At 42.4% G+C, this 18,235-nt stretch overlaps 1 protein-coding gene across 3 annotated transcripts in view; it reads left to right on the top strand.

Moving 5' to 3' along the window:
• GRM3 (glutamate metabotropic receptor 3) overlaps positions 1-18,235 on the top strand; it is a 104,337-nt gene that overhangs the window by 45,222 nt on the left and 40,880 nt on the right. For all 3 annotated transcript variants that reach the window (XM_064702976.1, XM_064702977.1, XM_064702974.1), the window contains one exon: positions 13,210-13,813. In XM_064702976.1, coding sequence (XP_064559046.1) covers positions 13,316-13,813 — 498 coding nt within the window. In that variant the 5' untranslated portion in view covers positions 13,210-13,315. The remainder of the gene's footprint in view (positions 1-13,209; positions 13,814-18,235) is intronic.

Raw genomic sequence — 18,235 nt, forward strand, 5'->3', positions numbered from 1 at the left:
GGTTAAAAAGTTAAAGCCTGGGATCCTGCAAGGATGGAGGAGTTCTTGCAGCATGCCCTGGTCTTTTGAAGGCTGTTTTCCTAAGGAAATAAGGCTTATGCAATTACATTAACTGTCAATTCCAATAAAGTTTGAATGCTAGCCAGTGTCAACAAAATCATACAAAATACAGACTTTGAAGATATTAATTTGTTACAGGTTTCCTTTTTGGGGAAAGGAAGGTGGCTGAATAAAGGAATGAAAAATGTGATTAAAAGCCCTTGATCAAGAAAGTCTGAGGAGTGAGCTCAGCCACACAGCAAACACCAAAAACCCCTGCAGGAAACCACAGGAAAAGAGGCTTTCCACAGATAGGCTGTATCACTATTGTAACCTATCTTACATCAGCTGGAAACTGCCAGATGATGTATCTGTCTTGGAAAAAATAAAACGCCCTGGTCTTATTCTGTGTCAGAAAGAATACACTCAAAGTGGAGCACAAGTGTCACCTGGGGATAGCCTGTGTTTGAGTGACATCAGGGAAAGCTTGGCTCTGAATTCAGCAAACCCTGATTTCACACCTTGCAGACTTGTTGTAGACAGGAAAGTTACAGGTAGGGCACAGTCAAAGCAGTCAGCAGCTTATCCAAACCAGTGAGAATTCCTCTGGTCAGGAGTATTGGCCATCTTTGACACCTTCTTTTCACAAATGTGGATGTCACTTCTACAACCTACCAGGATGTACCAAAAACGTGCAGCCTGTGATAAGAGTAGGCTGTTACTCAAGTGTTGTCTTCATTTTACATTGGAGAGATGCCACAGGAGTTCCCATTTTAAATCTTGTCACCTGCTTTCACAGGCCTCCCCTGTTTTCCATGTGTATTCCTGGGTGGAATAGGGAGAGGCAGATGCTGGCAATGATGATTTTGCTTTCCTGAGAAAAGGTAGCTGAGCCTGAGCCATGAAGGGAGGGTATCTCACTGCTGACAAACTGAGTGTGATAGCCCTGAAAAGCACACAAGGTCATTCAATTTGAAACTTAGGGAACTGCATTTCTTTCTCCCTGCAAGCTGTCATGTAGCTTAAAGATCTAGAATTTTGTCAAAGATATCTGCCCTGGAAAATGAATTTCAAAATTTCCCCTCAAGTTCCTTCACTTTTTCCATGCTTTTTATCCTTCTGTAATTCCCTTCTTCCCAGTCACTTTTCGTGAGACCCCCCCCAGATCTTGTCCCCACTCTTTTGCTTCCTGATTTTTCTCCTTGCTCAAAGACCCCTCTGCAGTTCATCATATGTGATGTAGGGCCTTTTGCCTCCCAGAGGCACGACACTGGCATGTGGATAGCACCACAGCCCTGGGAAAAACAGTCTCCAGAGATGGTTCTTCTCCATCATCTTCCTCTCCATGAAACAAGCTGTGGAACTGGAAGAATATGCCCTTGAGGGGAGTGCAGCCTGATTCACAATCTGGCATGTACAATTCCTAACCTACTTTTTTTTCTCATGCACCTGGTCTTGTGGTTTCTCAGCTCTCCTTTTTCAATTGCTGCCTGACAGGAGAATTTGAGGCAATTATCACAGAATGGCTTTTATTGTGTGCCTGCTGCCATGAGGATGGCTCTGCCTTCCTGTGGTCAGTAGAAATGTCGGCAATCATGAAGTTTCTCCCCAGTCAAAGCCAGAAAGTGCAAGCAAAGCAATGAAATCCTCACCTCTGGTTCAGTTTTGTTAACAAATACAACTAGTGACTCTTGGCCAGTTCTTGAATTCTTTAATGGGATTATTATTCATTCATGCTGGCCTCGGTGAAATTTGGGATACAAGTATTAATCTTAGATTGCAATGAGAATTGTAATAACAAGAGAGCTTGTTATTACAAGGCACAGAGGCCACACAGAAAGAATATCCAGTCCTGATCCTCCCAAAATAAATCAGATCTAACTCCTCCTGGAGTGAGGCAGAGTACATCCTTACTGTGGACTGTGCCTTCCAAGAAATTATAAGCCTCTATACAAACATCCATGCAAAGCAGTTTTAACTCTTCCTTGACCAAAACTCTTGGTCTGCCTCTAGTGAGGGATGAAGGGAGCACAGTTAACACCTGGGCTCATCCTGCTTAGCTTTAGGTTCCAAAGGAGGACCCTCACTTTCGATGACTAAAATTAGATATGAACATTTCTCTGAATATTTTTTGCCAATTTCGTATTTCATCCAAAGCAAAGGATCATCACCACAGAGTAACCATAGAATGATTTGGGCTGGAAGGGATCTTAAAAACCTTTTAATTTCAACTCTCCTAGCAAGTCCCAGCCAATTGAACACTTCTAGCAATGGGGAGTTCACAGCTTATGTGGGCAACCTGTCCAAGTGCCTCCTCACTCTCACAGGAAATAATTTCTATATCTAATGTTTCATCTACTCCCACTCATGCCCTCCCATAAAGTCCTTCTCCTTGCAGACCTTTCATTTTGGCTTATATACAATGTGACCTTATATAAGAACGTAGGACAAAGTTTGCACAGGCTTTAGAAAAACATGAATTCACCAGGAATTGTTGAGTTTATTCATGTTTGTCTTTCCTCTGCTTTGTCGTTATGTCAGAGATTTGGCACCACAGAGCAACTCCTTGCAAGGAGAAGTGTCACAGACATGCACTGTGCTCCATCCAACAGCTCAGCTGGGCCTTCATCAGAGCACCAGCACTGTTCCAGATACTCTAAATAGGGCCTGTGTCTTTCCTTCCCTTCATTAGCAAGGAAATCCCCATCACACTCCCAGGCCATGAATTATTCTGGCAGAGGGATTGAGGACCAAGCTGGGTGGACTGCAAATTCAGTTCTGTGGCCAACCAGATGGCTGAAAGTCCATTTGCTGTCAGCACAGAAAAGAATAAAGACAAAGGCAGTGCTAGAGAAAGCTGTTTCCTGCACAGTGCTGGGCAGAAGGTGACAGAATACAAGTAGGAAGGTCCCCAGGGTGTCCTGAAGCAATCAGTGAATGGACACACAGTGAGCCACCAAACCATGCATGGCTCTACCCAGTGTCTCATCTCTTCTTTCATAATTTGTGCTAAATGCTTCTCTAAATTCTGAGTTAAGCTGTTGTTGCCATAGCAATGGCCATTTAGAGTGAGAGCATGCAGTGTATGTGTTGGGGGTGTGAGGTTCTGGCTCCTCTCATAAAAAATATATGTCTGCATGCACATACACTGCTGTGGAGCTGCATGAGAGAAGCCAAGCAAGCATTTGTATCAGATGGGATGGAAAGAGGAGAAGCTTTGTGCAGGTTGGAGCTGTTTGTTCCAGGATGCACCTGCAAAGAGCTGAGTACTAAACTGAAATGAATATGAGTGATAACTGACTGACATTTCATTTCTTAGCAGTAGAAGTCATTCTCTTGCTCAGGACAAGGCATGTTCATTGCTGCCTTCATGAGATAAATCTTTGCAGGAACAGGAAAAATTTGCTTTCTCTGGTTTATTTTCATTAAAAATAACTCTTGCTGCTGGCTCTTTAACAGGAAATGCTTTTAAGCAATCTACTCCCACTGTTGATACAAGTTTATTTACCAGGGCACAGGCTGAAAAAAAGTCAATAAATAATGCAGGCATTATATTACCTAATTTTAGATCCACTTCGAAGATTTTTCAACATACTTCTAAGATTTTTCAACTCTCCTAGCACTAGCATTTTTAGTGGTCACAGCAAGAGAGATTCAGAACTTGTGAGATTTATTCCTCACTTTATGCCACTTCACTGTTGGGTGAGGAAATGTCTTTAATAGTTACAGCTAGGGCAAGATCCCCTCATATCCCTGAGCCTCTTCCCTGAGGACTTTGGCAGAGTTCCATCTTTCTCCAACTAAATTTGGCTTACAAGTGGAGTTAAGCATCGCCTTGATCAGCAAGTGCAGGCAGGGTCTGAAGTGTTTCAGGAATTCTCATCCTGAGTGATGTTTAGGTACCTGAAGCACTGATGAAGAAGGACAGTCCATTTGTGTCACTGGCTGGGCCTCGAGTCCCACATTTTAAGTCTCATATTTGACTGATTGTGAACAGCATTTTTAAAGTCCATAAATTCATAGCAGGGCATCCAAGTTTGATAATGTAGCCATAAACTTCTGTGACATATCTTGTCCCTCCATGAGCCCAGACAGGGTCATGAATCAGAATTAACATTCCAGGTTCCTATAAGAATACCTGATTTTAACTTTGAATATAATCTAGGGCCCAAAAGAGAGCCATAAATGTGAGTATTTTTGAAGTATAGATCTGTATTTGCCTGTTTCTCAGTAAATAGCAGTCACCAACTCCTGCTCCCTGTCAGTGACATAAGGACACACCTAGGGCATGGCAGACTGAGCTATTGTTTCCACTTCCAGTGGTATTTTCTGGTGGAGGTGAGGCAGTCTGTGCCTCTCTTTGCTGACTGGAAAAGAAAAAGGCAAAGAGGATCTATCAGCCAGCAACCCCACAGGCTTCAGTAGTTTACTGATTTACAGCAGCTGCAAAACAAATCCTGTAAAATTTTTAGTACAATCCCGTTCCCACAAATAGCTGAGGGCAGCTTTTGTTTCCAGCAAACTTCTGAGACTTTTGTGATTAGAACTATGAAGGCAGTAAGCACAATTCACGATCAATTATGTTTTATTAATGTTTTTTTAATACACGCCACAGCCCAATAATCATGGAGCTGTTCAACAATGTTGATCTGAAGTCAGCTAATAGCAGGATGTAATTTGTGGCCGTCTCTGCTCACTTACAAAACACTTGCTCCGTTAATTGTGATTTCACACTCTGCTGAATGCTGTTGCCTGGAGGTAACATTCATCTGATGGAAGAGTTACCAGCCTGGGCTCTGGGGGGGAGGGTGTAGGAAAGGATCATTTCAACAGAGGCTACTGTTATTACATTTTTAATTCCTTTTATATTTAAAAAAGGAAAGAAAACAACTAAACATAAAAAAGCTACAACCCACTGCTAAATAGGACTTAAAAACCTGAATGCTCTTTCCATGTTTTGATCCCTTTCTATTGCTTTGTGTTGTTACCAGGAGCATGACAAAACAAGTGGCCATTAGGTGAAACCCTGTCAGGGCAATCAGGCACCTACCTTGACCTTATATTGCAGATGATGGAAAAACCCAAAGAAAAGCCTGTATTCTTATTAGAAATGTTTTCATGCCTTTGGGGGTCCCAGAGACACCTGGGGACTTGCTTAACCAGAATAGGCAGGAGATTCTCCTGGAGAAGGTCAGAAAGGTTGCCATGTGATAGTGAGCAAGTTGAGCAGATGGAATCTCGTCACTGAATGGCTTGTCAGGGGTGATGAGACAAGAGCTGAGCCCTGCACAGGCAGGGGCAAGGCAGCATCTCCTGCTCTAAGGGCTTACAGTGAATATGGCAGAGGGAGAAATATTGCCTCTGTCAAATGAGAAGAACCATCTTAACATGGAAAATTTCCAGCTGAGTGTTTGGTATGGCTGTGGCAAACTGGAGATACAGCTCAGACCAGACAGTGATGGGAGCACCAGACTGGGAAGGTTTTTATTGACTCATCACTAAATTGGAGCAAGGGAGAAGGAGCCACAGAGGGGACTTTGCCCACTGTTGGCCATCACCTCCACTATTCCAGTTTCTCCCATCCTGACCAGTGATGTGGAGAGCTCCAAGCCAGGCTTGAGTGCTGCTGCCTGGGGGTCCAAGCAAGGACTGAGTCCCATCAGAGCAGGCTGGGTGGCAGCAGAAGTCACCACACGTACAACCAGAGAGGAAAAAGGGAGCACACTGCTGTCCTGTGAGGCTGGTGTGACTCTGAGGCTGCCTGTGCTGCCAGCCAAAGCCTCAACAAAAACAGTATTAGCAAAGGACTCTCTGCCCTCCACATATGCAGAGGCTCAGCCATATTTTCTGTACTGCCAAAATATGAGGAAAACATCTTGGCACAATAGCATGAGTGAAATCTGGCAGCTCACTATGGCGTGAGCCAAGAATACCCAGGCAGAGCTCCTCAGCTGGAATGCAGGTTCAGGGGAGATGCAGCCTCAAGGAAAACCCTGCAGGCATTGCAGAGAGCTGAGAAGTGATTAGGGGCACAAAGCAGCAACGATCTGTGTGGGCAGAAAAGAAATAGATGGTAAAGAATCAATTAAGAGGGAAAGGTTAAATACGTGTCTAAAGAGTAAATGCACAGATACTCCTTGAGGGACTGTACTTTGGATGGTGTTAACTTCACTTAGTTAAGCTTCACTTGCATTAAGCACAAGTGTTAAAGCTTCTCTTAGCTAAGTATTTCATCCCCAGGACATGACACTGGAAACATCATGGTTTACTCTGGACAAGATTGTTCCTCACTTGTGCCATCACCTCTCTCGCCCAACATTTGACATTGCTGACCTTAGCCTGGTGCTGGTGCTCCCCCACACCACCTAGGAGGAGTAATTGCAGTGACATCCACAGGTCACAGAAGCCAGCTGCTCCTTTGTCCCCAAAGGCTTTATACTCTCATTTTTTCCATTTCCATGCCTTTCTGGGATCACAGGTGAAGGCTGAGACTAAAGCCAGCTAACACACAATCAATAAGCACACAGCCTTGCCTGCTCTTTGCAGTCACTGCTGGTGGGCTCTCAGCTGTCACCAGAGCCTGGGAGAAATGAGCAGATGGACAAAAAGCAGTAGGATTCAGCTGATTCCAAAGGAGACAGAAGGGAAGATGGTGGGACTTTCAAAGGTCTAACCCTGCATTACATCAAGATCATTACACCACAAATTGTCCAGATGGCACAGAGCCTCAGGCTCACGGCTGGACTCCTCAGTGCACTTGAATGTACTCATTGTCAGAGCAGGGAGAAACTCCAGTGATTTAGGAGCCTGCATGGCCTGACCCAGAGCTCTGCCTCTGGTGGCCTGCTCATTGTAACTCCCTCTCCTGAGACCAAACTCACTTTGGAAGAGCTCAGACAGTGCCAAATGCTCTCAGGTATTTTAACAAATAACAAAGATTCATTTTTCCACACCATATTAATATCTGGCTATCTTCAGGGGCCCCTTGTTCCTCACCAGGCTGAATTAATACCTCTAGTTCTAATCTATAAAGTTATTTAATATCTGGAAACTTAAAGAGTAACACGTCAAAGACATCTGTTTTCCCGAGTGATTAATATTTTAAATCCTTTTTTCTGAAACAGGATATCATAGATCTCTGAGGAGAGGGCTGGGCATCTGCTCTATGTTGACATTGTAGAAAACATAAAGCATCAGATGTTGATGCTAACACAGTGCAAATAGTAACACAGTGTTCTGAATTTTTCTACTTGTTCTAAAGCAACAGAATATAAATTTTTATTTTAAGACTGGTGATTTACTCCTACTCTGATGTATTTTCTCTTGCTTTATATGTCTTTATACTGAAATTTTCCCTAAATTTTTAGGGCTTTTCAAACTCTTTTACAATATACTAGACATGGCATGAACTTGTATGGTTTGTAGCCTCATGCTGCTGCTGGTGCTAATTGCAATAATTGACGTTTTTCATGTACAGGTTTTCAAGATTAAATGAAATTCACAAAAGTACCTAACTGGAAAGCCATTTTTGTCATATTTCACAAGGCAAGAAAAAAAAATCTGAGATGTAACAGCCAACAATTGAAATTTAAAGCACTTTTATTAATTTTCAGCAAATTTATATGTCAGTACCTGATTAAGATTTCATGAAGGAGATTCTCAATTTCCATAGAAGAAATTTACTTGTTTTCTCCACCTCACCACGTGTTCTGCAACTTTTCCGCGGTTTGTTTGTTTCTTTGTTTTCTTTTATGTCCTGATTGAAGCTACCAGATTTCAGCCAGCCAGAATCAGGGTGTGAGCAATTTGTGTGCTTGGCACAGGTCTGTCACTGTAAGCTTTGGGTCACTTTACAAACATTTCTCTTCCAGAGGTGACAACATCTCTAATTATAATTGGCAAGGAGACCCAAGCTTGTCTGTCACTTTTTTTCTGATTAAATAAGACATTATGTTTCAGGGCAGTTCTCATCAGGTATTTAGGTCAAGCTCTGCCAGGGCACATATAAATGTGATAAATGTGTTGGATGATCTGTGCTACTGTGTAAGTTATCCATGATCTCTGAAAGAAATCTTGGCATTCAGCTTCTTGTGTCACTCTTGAAAGACACACTGGAATTTTGAGCTGAATTTGAAGTGTTTTAAAAACTTGCCTCCCTAAGATAAAATTTGTAGGGCGCAGCAAAGGCTCAGGGAAATATACTTCTCTGATGGGTGACCTTGGAGAAAGATCTATTGATGAAACTATTAGCTTCAATATTTGTAAAATGCCATGAGAGCACAGGTGTGGTGGGAACCTCCTCTGTGACCTTACACTGGGCATGGTTCTCCTCCAAAGAAAGTTTACAAAGGACAGCAGGTGATACCGAGGTGGCATATGGCTCCAGGCCCCACAATAACACATTATAGCTCTGAATAATGCAGTATAAATCCTCAACTGCCAAGGGGGAGCCACCCACAAAAAAGCTAAACATAATCTTCTCCAGCACCCACGTCAGCTCCTGTTGCATCCTTTGTCAGGAAGCTGCATAAACAGATGAGCCCTGCAAAACACTGTGAGGGGGAGCAAACGTGGGGAAATTTAGGATAGAGCACATGGTAGGGAGCAAAGGAAACCTCTCCAGAGTTTTAGCCCTGTCATGTATATTGCCTGTGACCGTGTTCACAGGGGTCTCAGGTTGAGGGAAGAGATGAGGATCTGACTCCATGTTTCAGAAGGCTTGATTTATTATTTTATGATATATATTACTCTAAAACTATACTAAAAGAATAGAAGAAAGTATTTCCTCAGAAAGCTAGCTAAGAATAGAAAAAGAAGGAATGATAACAAAGGTTTGTGGCTCGGACTCTCTGTCTGAGCCAGCTGGGCTGTGATTGGCCATTAATTAGAAACAACCAACACAGGCCAATCAAATATCCACCTGTTGCATTCCACAGCAGCAGATAATCAATGTTTACATTTTGTTCCTGAGGCCTCCCAGCTTCTCAGGAGGAAAAATCCTAAGGAAAGGATTTTTCATAAAAGATGTCTGTGACAATTGCCCTATTCATTAGTTAATGGTGTCGAAAAATAGCTAGGCAATCTGAAGTGCCTCAGCTCTGTAAGCTTCCCATTCCATCTTTATAAATGGCAGATTGGAAAATGCATGGCTGCTGGGTGCTGGATTGCCAGTACCAGGCATTGCTGCTGGTATGATGGAAGGCAGGGACAAAATTGCCACTGATGTATGAGCAATAATGTTTGATTTATAAGTCATCTGGCTAAATGAAAAATTCAACTGCAATTCTCTTTGAAGTTTGACACCTACAAGACAAATAGGCTGAAAATGCTTAGTCTGATAAGAATTCATCTCTGAACCAACAGCAGTGGACCCGCTCTGTGAGCTGCACACAGAAGGCCTGCAGAGGACCAGAGCTGACATGTGAATATAGCCCTGGAAGGCAGATTTAGTTTTGAAAATGATATCAATAGGATACTGAACACAGAAATCCCAGACCCCAAACTTCTTTCTCATTTTAGTTGCTTTCACAGAAAGAAGAACGTGCCCATTCTTAGTAAATAAGCAAATTTACACCAAGAAATAGTAAATTTTTGCAATCAAATTTTCACACACAGAGAAATAATCCACCAAAGCTGATGATTCAGACCTAGGGGCAAGTGGATTTCCAGTGAGAGCAGCACAGCTGCTATTGTACACAAGTGAGTTGCTTTCAGTAAGGGACGTGCTGAGTGTCCCCCAAGGGCAGATGCAGCTTCCCCCTGTGGCTTCTTGTGGTGCAAAGAGAAGGGGCTCTGGAGTGCCAAATGAGGATGTTTCACTAGCTGAGTGCTTCTGGCTAGAGTTCTGATAGAGCAATGCTGCAGAAATCCTCTGATGCAGATATGGAAACTTTTCTCCTTCAGCCTGTTTATTTTCCATGTTGATGTTTACGTTGCTTCTACACCCAGACTCTACTTCTATTTCCACCAGAGATCCAAAGGCTATAGGGCAGGAATGCAGTACTAACAGAATACCTAGAACAACACAACCCTGCCTGCAGCTGACATTAAGACTTTAAATATAAACAAAAAAAAATTAATTTCCACTTGATCAGCAAGCATTTCTTTTTGAAATATGCTTTTAGTAGAAGACAGCTCTGCCAAAGCCAATAGGAGTGGTCAGTATAGTGAAATCACTTCAAAAGGATATGATCAGTGGTATCTTCACCATGTTTAAGAGGAGGAATATGGGCTGTATCAGCCTGGAATAGGTATGAAATGTTTGTATATGCAGTCCTGAGTTACACAAGCTGCAGAGAAAGCATGTGGGAGGTGCACAGCAGAGAGAACAGGAAAGGAACTGAGCTGCAAGCCCATCTCTGTGATCTGCTTTAAAATAGTCTCCATCCCACCAAGATGTCTGTTCAGAGTCTCCACAGTGACCACCCAAATCTGCCTCACAGCTTCCTCCAGGAATCCCACCCATGAGAAGCCCTGCAGGCACCCATCCCTCTCAACCCAAAGGGGAAACCTCCCCTGACAAATCAGCCTTTGCATGACCACTTTCAGTCTGAACCTCTACTCAGCATCCTTGGTGCCCAGCAGGACACTCAATGCCGCTACATGGACAGCAGTGCTGCCAAGTCTGATGAAGGAGAGAAGCACATTTTATACCACAAGCTGTGTTTTTGTTTAATGTCTCCCATTTATAAAGAGAGGATTTGAACACATAAAATACAATGTTTTTCCTGGAAAACAGGTCTCTGCATCCATGGGGTCACCCTGTAGTCTCGAAGCCCCATGACAAGCTCAGAACTCCACAGGCCCTGGGGAGGGTAAGACAATCAGTGCAGGTGGGTGGCCCCCACCCATGGACACCCCTTACCAAGCTGTGTATCCCCAGATAGAGCAGGACTCTGGTCATCAGTCACCTGTGTTCTCCAACCTAAATTGGGCTCCCACCTCCTCCTTTCACGTCCCTGGACACCTTCAGACCTTGCCAACATGAAGTGGCAAGGAAGAATCAGAGAAATGGTCATTCCCAATCCTCACCTAGTCAGATAGCCCTTGGGTTCTGCAGGGACTGATCCCATCACTGATCCCAGTTTCCCTCAGCAGTACCATTGTAACAAGCATAAATGACAGAACACAAAAATTCTTTGCATTCTTTGCTGAGGAAATCAGTTGTCCAAGTGCAATGTTGAAATAATTTTCAGTACCTTTCTATCCTTTCTTGCTGATATATCAGAGACTCACACATTCCTGAGACATGGAGGAGATGCAAGATGAAAGGTGATTACATTTATAGAAATCAGCACTTTTGAAGGACTCAAGGGAATGAAAGCATCCTCCCTGCTGTAGGTCTAGGTCTGTCCCAGGGTAGTTTCAGAAAACCTTCTAGAGGGCCCCATTTTAAAGCCTTTTCTTGGGGAAATTCAGTTGTTCCTGGTTGTGTTGAAGAGCTGTTGAAAGCAGATTGGTTTAATATAACCTTATAAAAGACTCACACAAAGGCCAGAGGGAGCAATAGGAGACAAGGGAGGTTTATTGCTAAGGTATCAGAGGAGCACTGAGAAAGATCAAAGTTTGATTCTTGGCTGTGCTGATGACTTTAGGTAAATCACTCAAGAAAAGCCTTGGAAGAACTTGGTTAGGAAGTTTTTCAGACTCAGTGACTCAGTGGGAACCTGAGGGTTCAGGGCACAGTTGACCTTTCCAAATTTTGATAGTGACTGTGAGTGCCAAGCAAATCAAAATCTGCATTTAGAATCTTCCGAGAATCTCAATTCATCTCTCTGTGTCTCTTTCTCCCAAGTGGGAAACAGAGAAAACAAATATTTTTCCACTGTTATAAAGCTGTATGTATGAATGTTTGCTGAAATACAGTGGCAACAGAAGCCACAGAGGTAAATAAAATTGATATTGCATTAAAAAAAATCCCAAATCCTGTTTTTATCTAAACAGTGGATTAGCTGTGAAAACAATGGAACTGAATTATTAACCACACAACCATTTATGTGACAAATGTCACATTTTTGTCTGATAATGATTTCCAATGGGGTAGTATCACCATTTTATATGCCCTCTATACTATTCAATAATGTTTGGTAAATTAGAGTACTAAGTCTGATACAGAAAGTACTGCTGAACACAGTCAACATCATTTCTTCTGTTAAAAATTACCAGAAAATATATTTTCTGGACCTGTTTAATAATCCACTTGTGATAAACAAACTAACTTACTTAAAGATCATTTAGGGATGAGGAAGCCTTTTTTCCATTGCCATTTCTGAATGGAAAATTCTGCTGAGACAGTCTGCAGCTCAGACTGTTCAGATAGCAGAGGGAGACCTTTAACAGTGCATCTGACCCATTACTGATTTATGAGAGAACAATGTTGGAACAAATATGAACAAAAAACTATCCTTTCACTCAATTTGGTACAACAATGTTGAAATTGTCCTAGGATAAACAACTGCCTTGCAATAAGCATGCTCATTCATTATTCAGTGTTAAATCTTAATTGTTGCTGATTTCAATTTCTTTGTGCTAAGTGTTTCTAAATTATAGATAACCCTGCAACTCTAATAGTATATACTCTGTTAAGAAAAAGGTAAGTACAGAAATAAATTATTAAAGTGTTCTGCTTAACTCTTGCCACACAATTCATCTCAGGATTGGGAGTTCAAGGCAGCTGCTTTGATAAATTTGAAGAGGTATTGACAAGGAATCCATGGACAGGTCAGGCATCTGTGCTGCATAAACAGATTTTGCATGTGCACATTTATTTACAAAATTGTTACATTGCGATCTTCACTCTCAGGTTTGATTTTTGTCCTTTTCAGGTCATTGGCAAACTGTCCTGACCTTAGTGAGAATAAAATCATATCCTAAGCACACACATCACTGCTGTGTTCTCCCTTTGATCTGAGCCCTGAGCTGTGATTAACATTAAAGAGAGAAAGTCCAGCCTCAAGCGTTTTCCTGCCCTGAGCAAGCATCAAACATGAGGCACCTTCTTGTCATGTCTCTCATTCTCCTCTTTCATGTCTCTCTTACTTATTTATGTATTTACCTTAATTTGCTTGGAAGAGTTTTGTTTGCCTCAGGGAGGGATGGTTGTGTGATTAAGGCATCTCACATCCCTGTGTCTCCTTTTGCCTTTTCTAATTCTTTCCATCTCTTCTTTAGAGGTCCAGTGGAAAGACCTGTTGGCTTGTTCTTCACTGGCTTGTGGGACAGCACTTCGTATCTGGCAATGGATCAGAAGGACTGAAGAGTGTTTTTGCTCCCACCAATGTTTCTTAGAGCTGCTAAAACAGGACCAATGAAGATGTTCACCAGACTCCAAGTGCTTGCGCTAGCTTTATTTTCCAAAGGAGTTTTCCTTTCCCTAAGTGACCACAGCTTTGTCAGAAAGGAAATTAAGATAGAAGGAGACCTGGTCTTGGGAGGCTTATTCCCAATCAAAGAAAAAGGCACTGGGATAGAAGAATGTGGGAGAATCAATGAAGACCGAGGCATCCAGCGCTTGGAGGCCATGCTGTTTGCAATTGATGAAATCAACAAAGATAATTACTTGCTGCCAGGAATTAAACTTGGAGTTCACATCTTGGACACGTGTTCCAGGGATACATATGCCTTAGAACAGTCTTTGGAGTTTGTCAGGGCATCTTTGACTAAAGTGGATGAAACTGAGTACATGTGCCCTGACGGCTCCTATGCCATCCAGGAGAATTTGCCACTGCTCATTGCAGGAGTCATCGGTGGTTCCTACAGCAGTGTCTCCATACAGGTGAGTCACAGCAGCCCCACCAGGTGTTTATCTGCAATTCCAGTGAGAGAACCACTGCTTATATAAGTTTGCCAATAAAGCAAGTCATAGCTTGTTCACTTTACCCTAGGGGTCAAGCTAGCTTATAATTTTTACTGAATTTATGTTAGTTCGATTCACTCTTTGAAATACTTACTGTACTTCAAACCTCCAGAAGCTGTCCACTTCTTCTGAAGTGTATCCTGCACTTCTTATGGTGTATCCTGAAGGCATCTGAAGTTTCCAAAAGTCTTAGTATTTATTTTGAACTTTGCATTTCATGACACATTTTACAGCTTAAAATGCAGATATATGTTCACATCAATCATAAATGATACCACCTACGTGTCGGAATACATGTGTTCCTGCCATGCTGCATGTTCATAACATTTGTCATTGTAACAACAGATATTTAAAATTTAAAAATAAATCCTTGTTCTACTTCTTGTCACTACTGGGGTTTCCCAAAGCTCAGTACTGGGACCAGACCTGTTTAATATCTTTATCAATGACCTGGGTGAGGAGATCAAGTGTCCCCTCAGTCAGTTTGCAGGTGACACTCAGCTGAGCAGGAGTGCTGATCTGGAGAGTAGGAACACTCTGCAGACTGAATCAATGGACTGAGGTCAGTGGTATGAGGTTCAACAAGGCCAAGTACAGGTCCTGCACTTGGGTCACAACAGCCCCCTGCAGGACAACAGGCTGGGGGAAGAGTGGCTGGGGACTGTCCCAGCAGGAAAGGACCTGGGGTTGCTGGCTGACAGCGGCTGAACATGAGCCAGGTGTGCCCAGGTGGCCAAGAAACCTCTGTAATCCTGCCTTGTATCAACAATGGTGTGTCCAGCAGGACCAGGACAGGGACCTCTGTTCTGGGGGCTGGTGAGGCCACACCTCTCATCCTGTGCCCGGCTCTGGGCCACTCATTCCGACACTGAGGTGCTGGAGCACGTCCAGAGAAAGGCAACAGAGATGGTGAAGGGTCTACAGAGAAAGATGGTGAAGAGTCGCCTCCTGAAGGAGCTGGGAGTGTTTAGCCTGGACAAGAGGAGGCTCAGAGGGGACCTTATAGCTACAAACACATGAAAGGAAGTTAGCCAGATGAGGGGTGCCCTCTTCTCCCCAGCAACCCATGACAGGTTGAGAGAAAATGGCTTCAAGCTGTGCTAAGTGAGGTTTAGGTTGGACATCTAGAAGAATTTCTTCACAGAAAGGGTTGTTAAGCATTGGAATAGATTCCCAGGGAGGGAGGTGGTGGAATCACCATCCCTGGACATTTTAAGGAAATTACTGAATGTGGCACTCAGTGCCAAGGTCTGACTGACATGGTAGTAATCAGTCAAAGGTTGGACTCTGTGATCTTGGAGATTCTGTGATCTTGGATTCTGTGATATTTTGGCCACGTTATTTTGGGTCAAATAAAACAAGCCAGTTCACACGACTCATAATCACAAGTGGGTGCTGTCTGAAGCCCAGACTGATGCAGACTAAGACCCTGCATCTGGTATTTCTTCATGGTGAGCTGCAGGTTTCCAAAGGGATCAAGACTTGACAGTGTAGGATGTTTTTTCAGACTCAGTGTGGGACATTTTTCCAGACTGAGCACAAGCCTTAATGGCTGCACCAGTGTCAACAGCAATAAGAGTTCTTGTGTACTGCAGACTATCCCAGCAGTGACAGAAAGCCCACAGAACCTCATTTGCCTGCTTCATAAATAGGGCAAGAGTTCATCCAATGTTCATTTCAATCAGAATTACTCTGGGGAGCTGGTTGCTGCTCTTGTGAAGGCATAAAATCCCATCAGTTGGGAGCATGGTCAGATCCCATAGGATATGCGTGAGCACAGAAGAATTTAAAGAAATTGTGTTTTATTTCTTTTTGTATTCCAGTGTGTAACCCATCTTTGTATTCATAGTAGAGAATATAAGGGCAAATCCTTACCCATACTGCAGGAGAACAGTTTCTGCAGGGCAGAACTTCAGCCATCTCTTGTAGTAGAAGTGGTTTTGTCCTCTGTGGACCAGCTAGCAGAGCAGGAATGTATCCTTCACCAGTTATGTGGGTCTGATCACTTGGAGCACAAAGAACAAGTAAGTTTCAGGCTGAAAAAGAGACATCTGAAGGGGGGAAATGTTAGCTACAGAACCTCGGGCAGCACAAACTGTTAAGGAAATAATCTTTCATTGTCTCTTCCAGTCACACAAAGTGTACATCAAATGAAACCAGCAAATGGTAGGTTGTTGTGGATGCTAAAAGCTGAATGAGTTCCAGAAGTGACAAGAAACAAAAAGAAGAAATTCTATTAGATACTTCCTATGGTTCAACAGTTCCCAGAGCTACAACTTTCTGAAGGCTGGCAAAATATTTTGAAGCATCATATGACTGCCCTATCCCACTGGTGGAGATTTTTTGCTGTACCTTTGGTTTGTGGTCAGTGTGTTCCTCAGTCCACCCCAAGTTCAAGTGTGTCCAAAGGACATGAAGATATAAGGTAGCCTAAAAGACATATCTATAAAAGTAGTTACAGCAGAGGAGGTGGTGCCGGTATTCCATTCCCTCCCAGAAACCCAGAGGGAGTCAGATCACATTTCTAAAATACTCTGTGGCCTCTTGCACAACATCTGTCAGCCAGTCCCTTTGAAGCCCGTTTCTGGTGATCACTGATCTAAGACTAAATCCATATCTGAGGCAGTAGATTGGATGCAGCACACATCAAATATACATTATTTATATATGTATATAAATGTGTGTATATATAGATGCTTCATATTCCAAAATCTTATTTTTGGAGCAGCTGTCCAATGGAAATTGGAAGTCTCGATTAGAGATTTTCTCAATCATTACATGTAAAAAATGGTAATATAGGTCTATGAAATCTGTAGGTCATCCAATTTTCAAAACCTAAGGAGTATGATGGAACAATACTTACAGTTAATATTACTTTATGATCTTCCCTAGACTTGCCAATAGTTTTTCAAATGTGAGATCTTTCTTAACATAGTTCTTCAGAAAAACAAATAGTTTCATGAATCATTCATCTTGTCATCAAGCATCTTCATTTTTTTTCTTCTAGAAAAAAATATTCAATTGTTTATTTTCTCTTTACATGGATTGTGTTGGCCTTCCTTCAGTCTCTCTTTTCTAGCCTTCCTCTAGATTTCACACCACCTAAAAAAGATGTAATTAAGCCTAGAAAATACATAATTAAGCCATTGACTCCTGTTGCCCATCCTGCTAAGATAGTCAGTCACAAGTTCTCTTTCAAAAGAAAATCCCTGTCAAGAATAATAGACATTGCAGACTCAAGCCTGAAATTGTAAGGACTTTCAAGCATTAAAGGCAAGAATTTTGGTGCCATACCAATTTCAGAGCCAGTCACCTGGACCGAGTAGCTCCAGTAACAACTGGAATCACACCACTGCTGAAAGCCAAAATATTTCACCAGGGGTGTGTGTGCAAGGCTCAGCACCCCCTTTCCCTGAGTTTTCAAGCAGCATCTAGGATGCTGGATGCTTCCAGATGTAGCCCTGGCAAGCATTTTTCTTTTGCTGAGAGCTGTAAACACCATAAAGTCCACAGTGCAGTTTCTTAGCCTTAAAATAAAACATGCTGAGTTCTTCAGACAAAAATTATTTCTGGCTTTTTTCTCCCCCTCCTGTGAATTTGTCCTTATATTTCAATATCTTTTCTTCCCCTCCCTTCGCCCTCCCTCTCCTGCTTTTTCCTGGACAGCTGTCTGCCAAATCACTTCATGATGCTCCTGCTGTCAGATTTGTACTTCTTTCATTACCCTTCCACTAAGGAATAAAAGATTTTGCTGGTAAATCAGCAATGAACACCTTCCCCACTGAGTCAGTATGTGTGATAGACACTTTTTGCAGAGACTAAAAACAACAAGAGAATGCAGAATGCTTAATTATTTTCTGGTCAGACTAGGCTATTATCGTTAATGATGATCTGGATAATTAGTTTTTAGATGTTGTGTTTAAATTAGCAGTGAGCCTAAGCTGCACAGCATTTGATTCTTCAAAACTCAAGCCAGGATTCTTAGTCAATGGAAAAGCTCATGTTTAAAAAAAATTTAAAAAGCTGTTTTCATGAAATAAAGTACTGACTTGAGTTGAATCTAGCATCAGGAAGTGAAGAATTCCAAATCTGGAGAGTTTTTTTTGGGCTTGTGGTTTTTCATCTGAGCCAGGTTATCCACTCTTTCTTAGTTTACAACAGAAATTTCGAACATATTTTCCTTGGAGAGATTGACACAGTAAAGATAATAAGAAACAGAGGCAGTATTCATTTGCAGAGGAGTACCTGCATAGCCAATCCCAATTCCATATTTGAGATACTTAGGTCTGCTCTTTTCAGGAATATGCATGTGGGAGCAGGAACACCTTTATTCAAGTGCTG

Source organism: Zonotrichia leucophrys, chromosome 1A (genome assembly GCF_028769735.1).
Source record: "Zonotrichia leucophrys gambelii isolate GWCS_2022_RI chromosome 1A, RI_Zleu_2.0, whole genome shotgun sequence".
NCBI lineage: Eukaryota > Metazoa > Chordata > Aves > Passeriformes > Passerellidae > Zonotrichia > Zonotrichia leucophrys.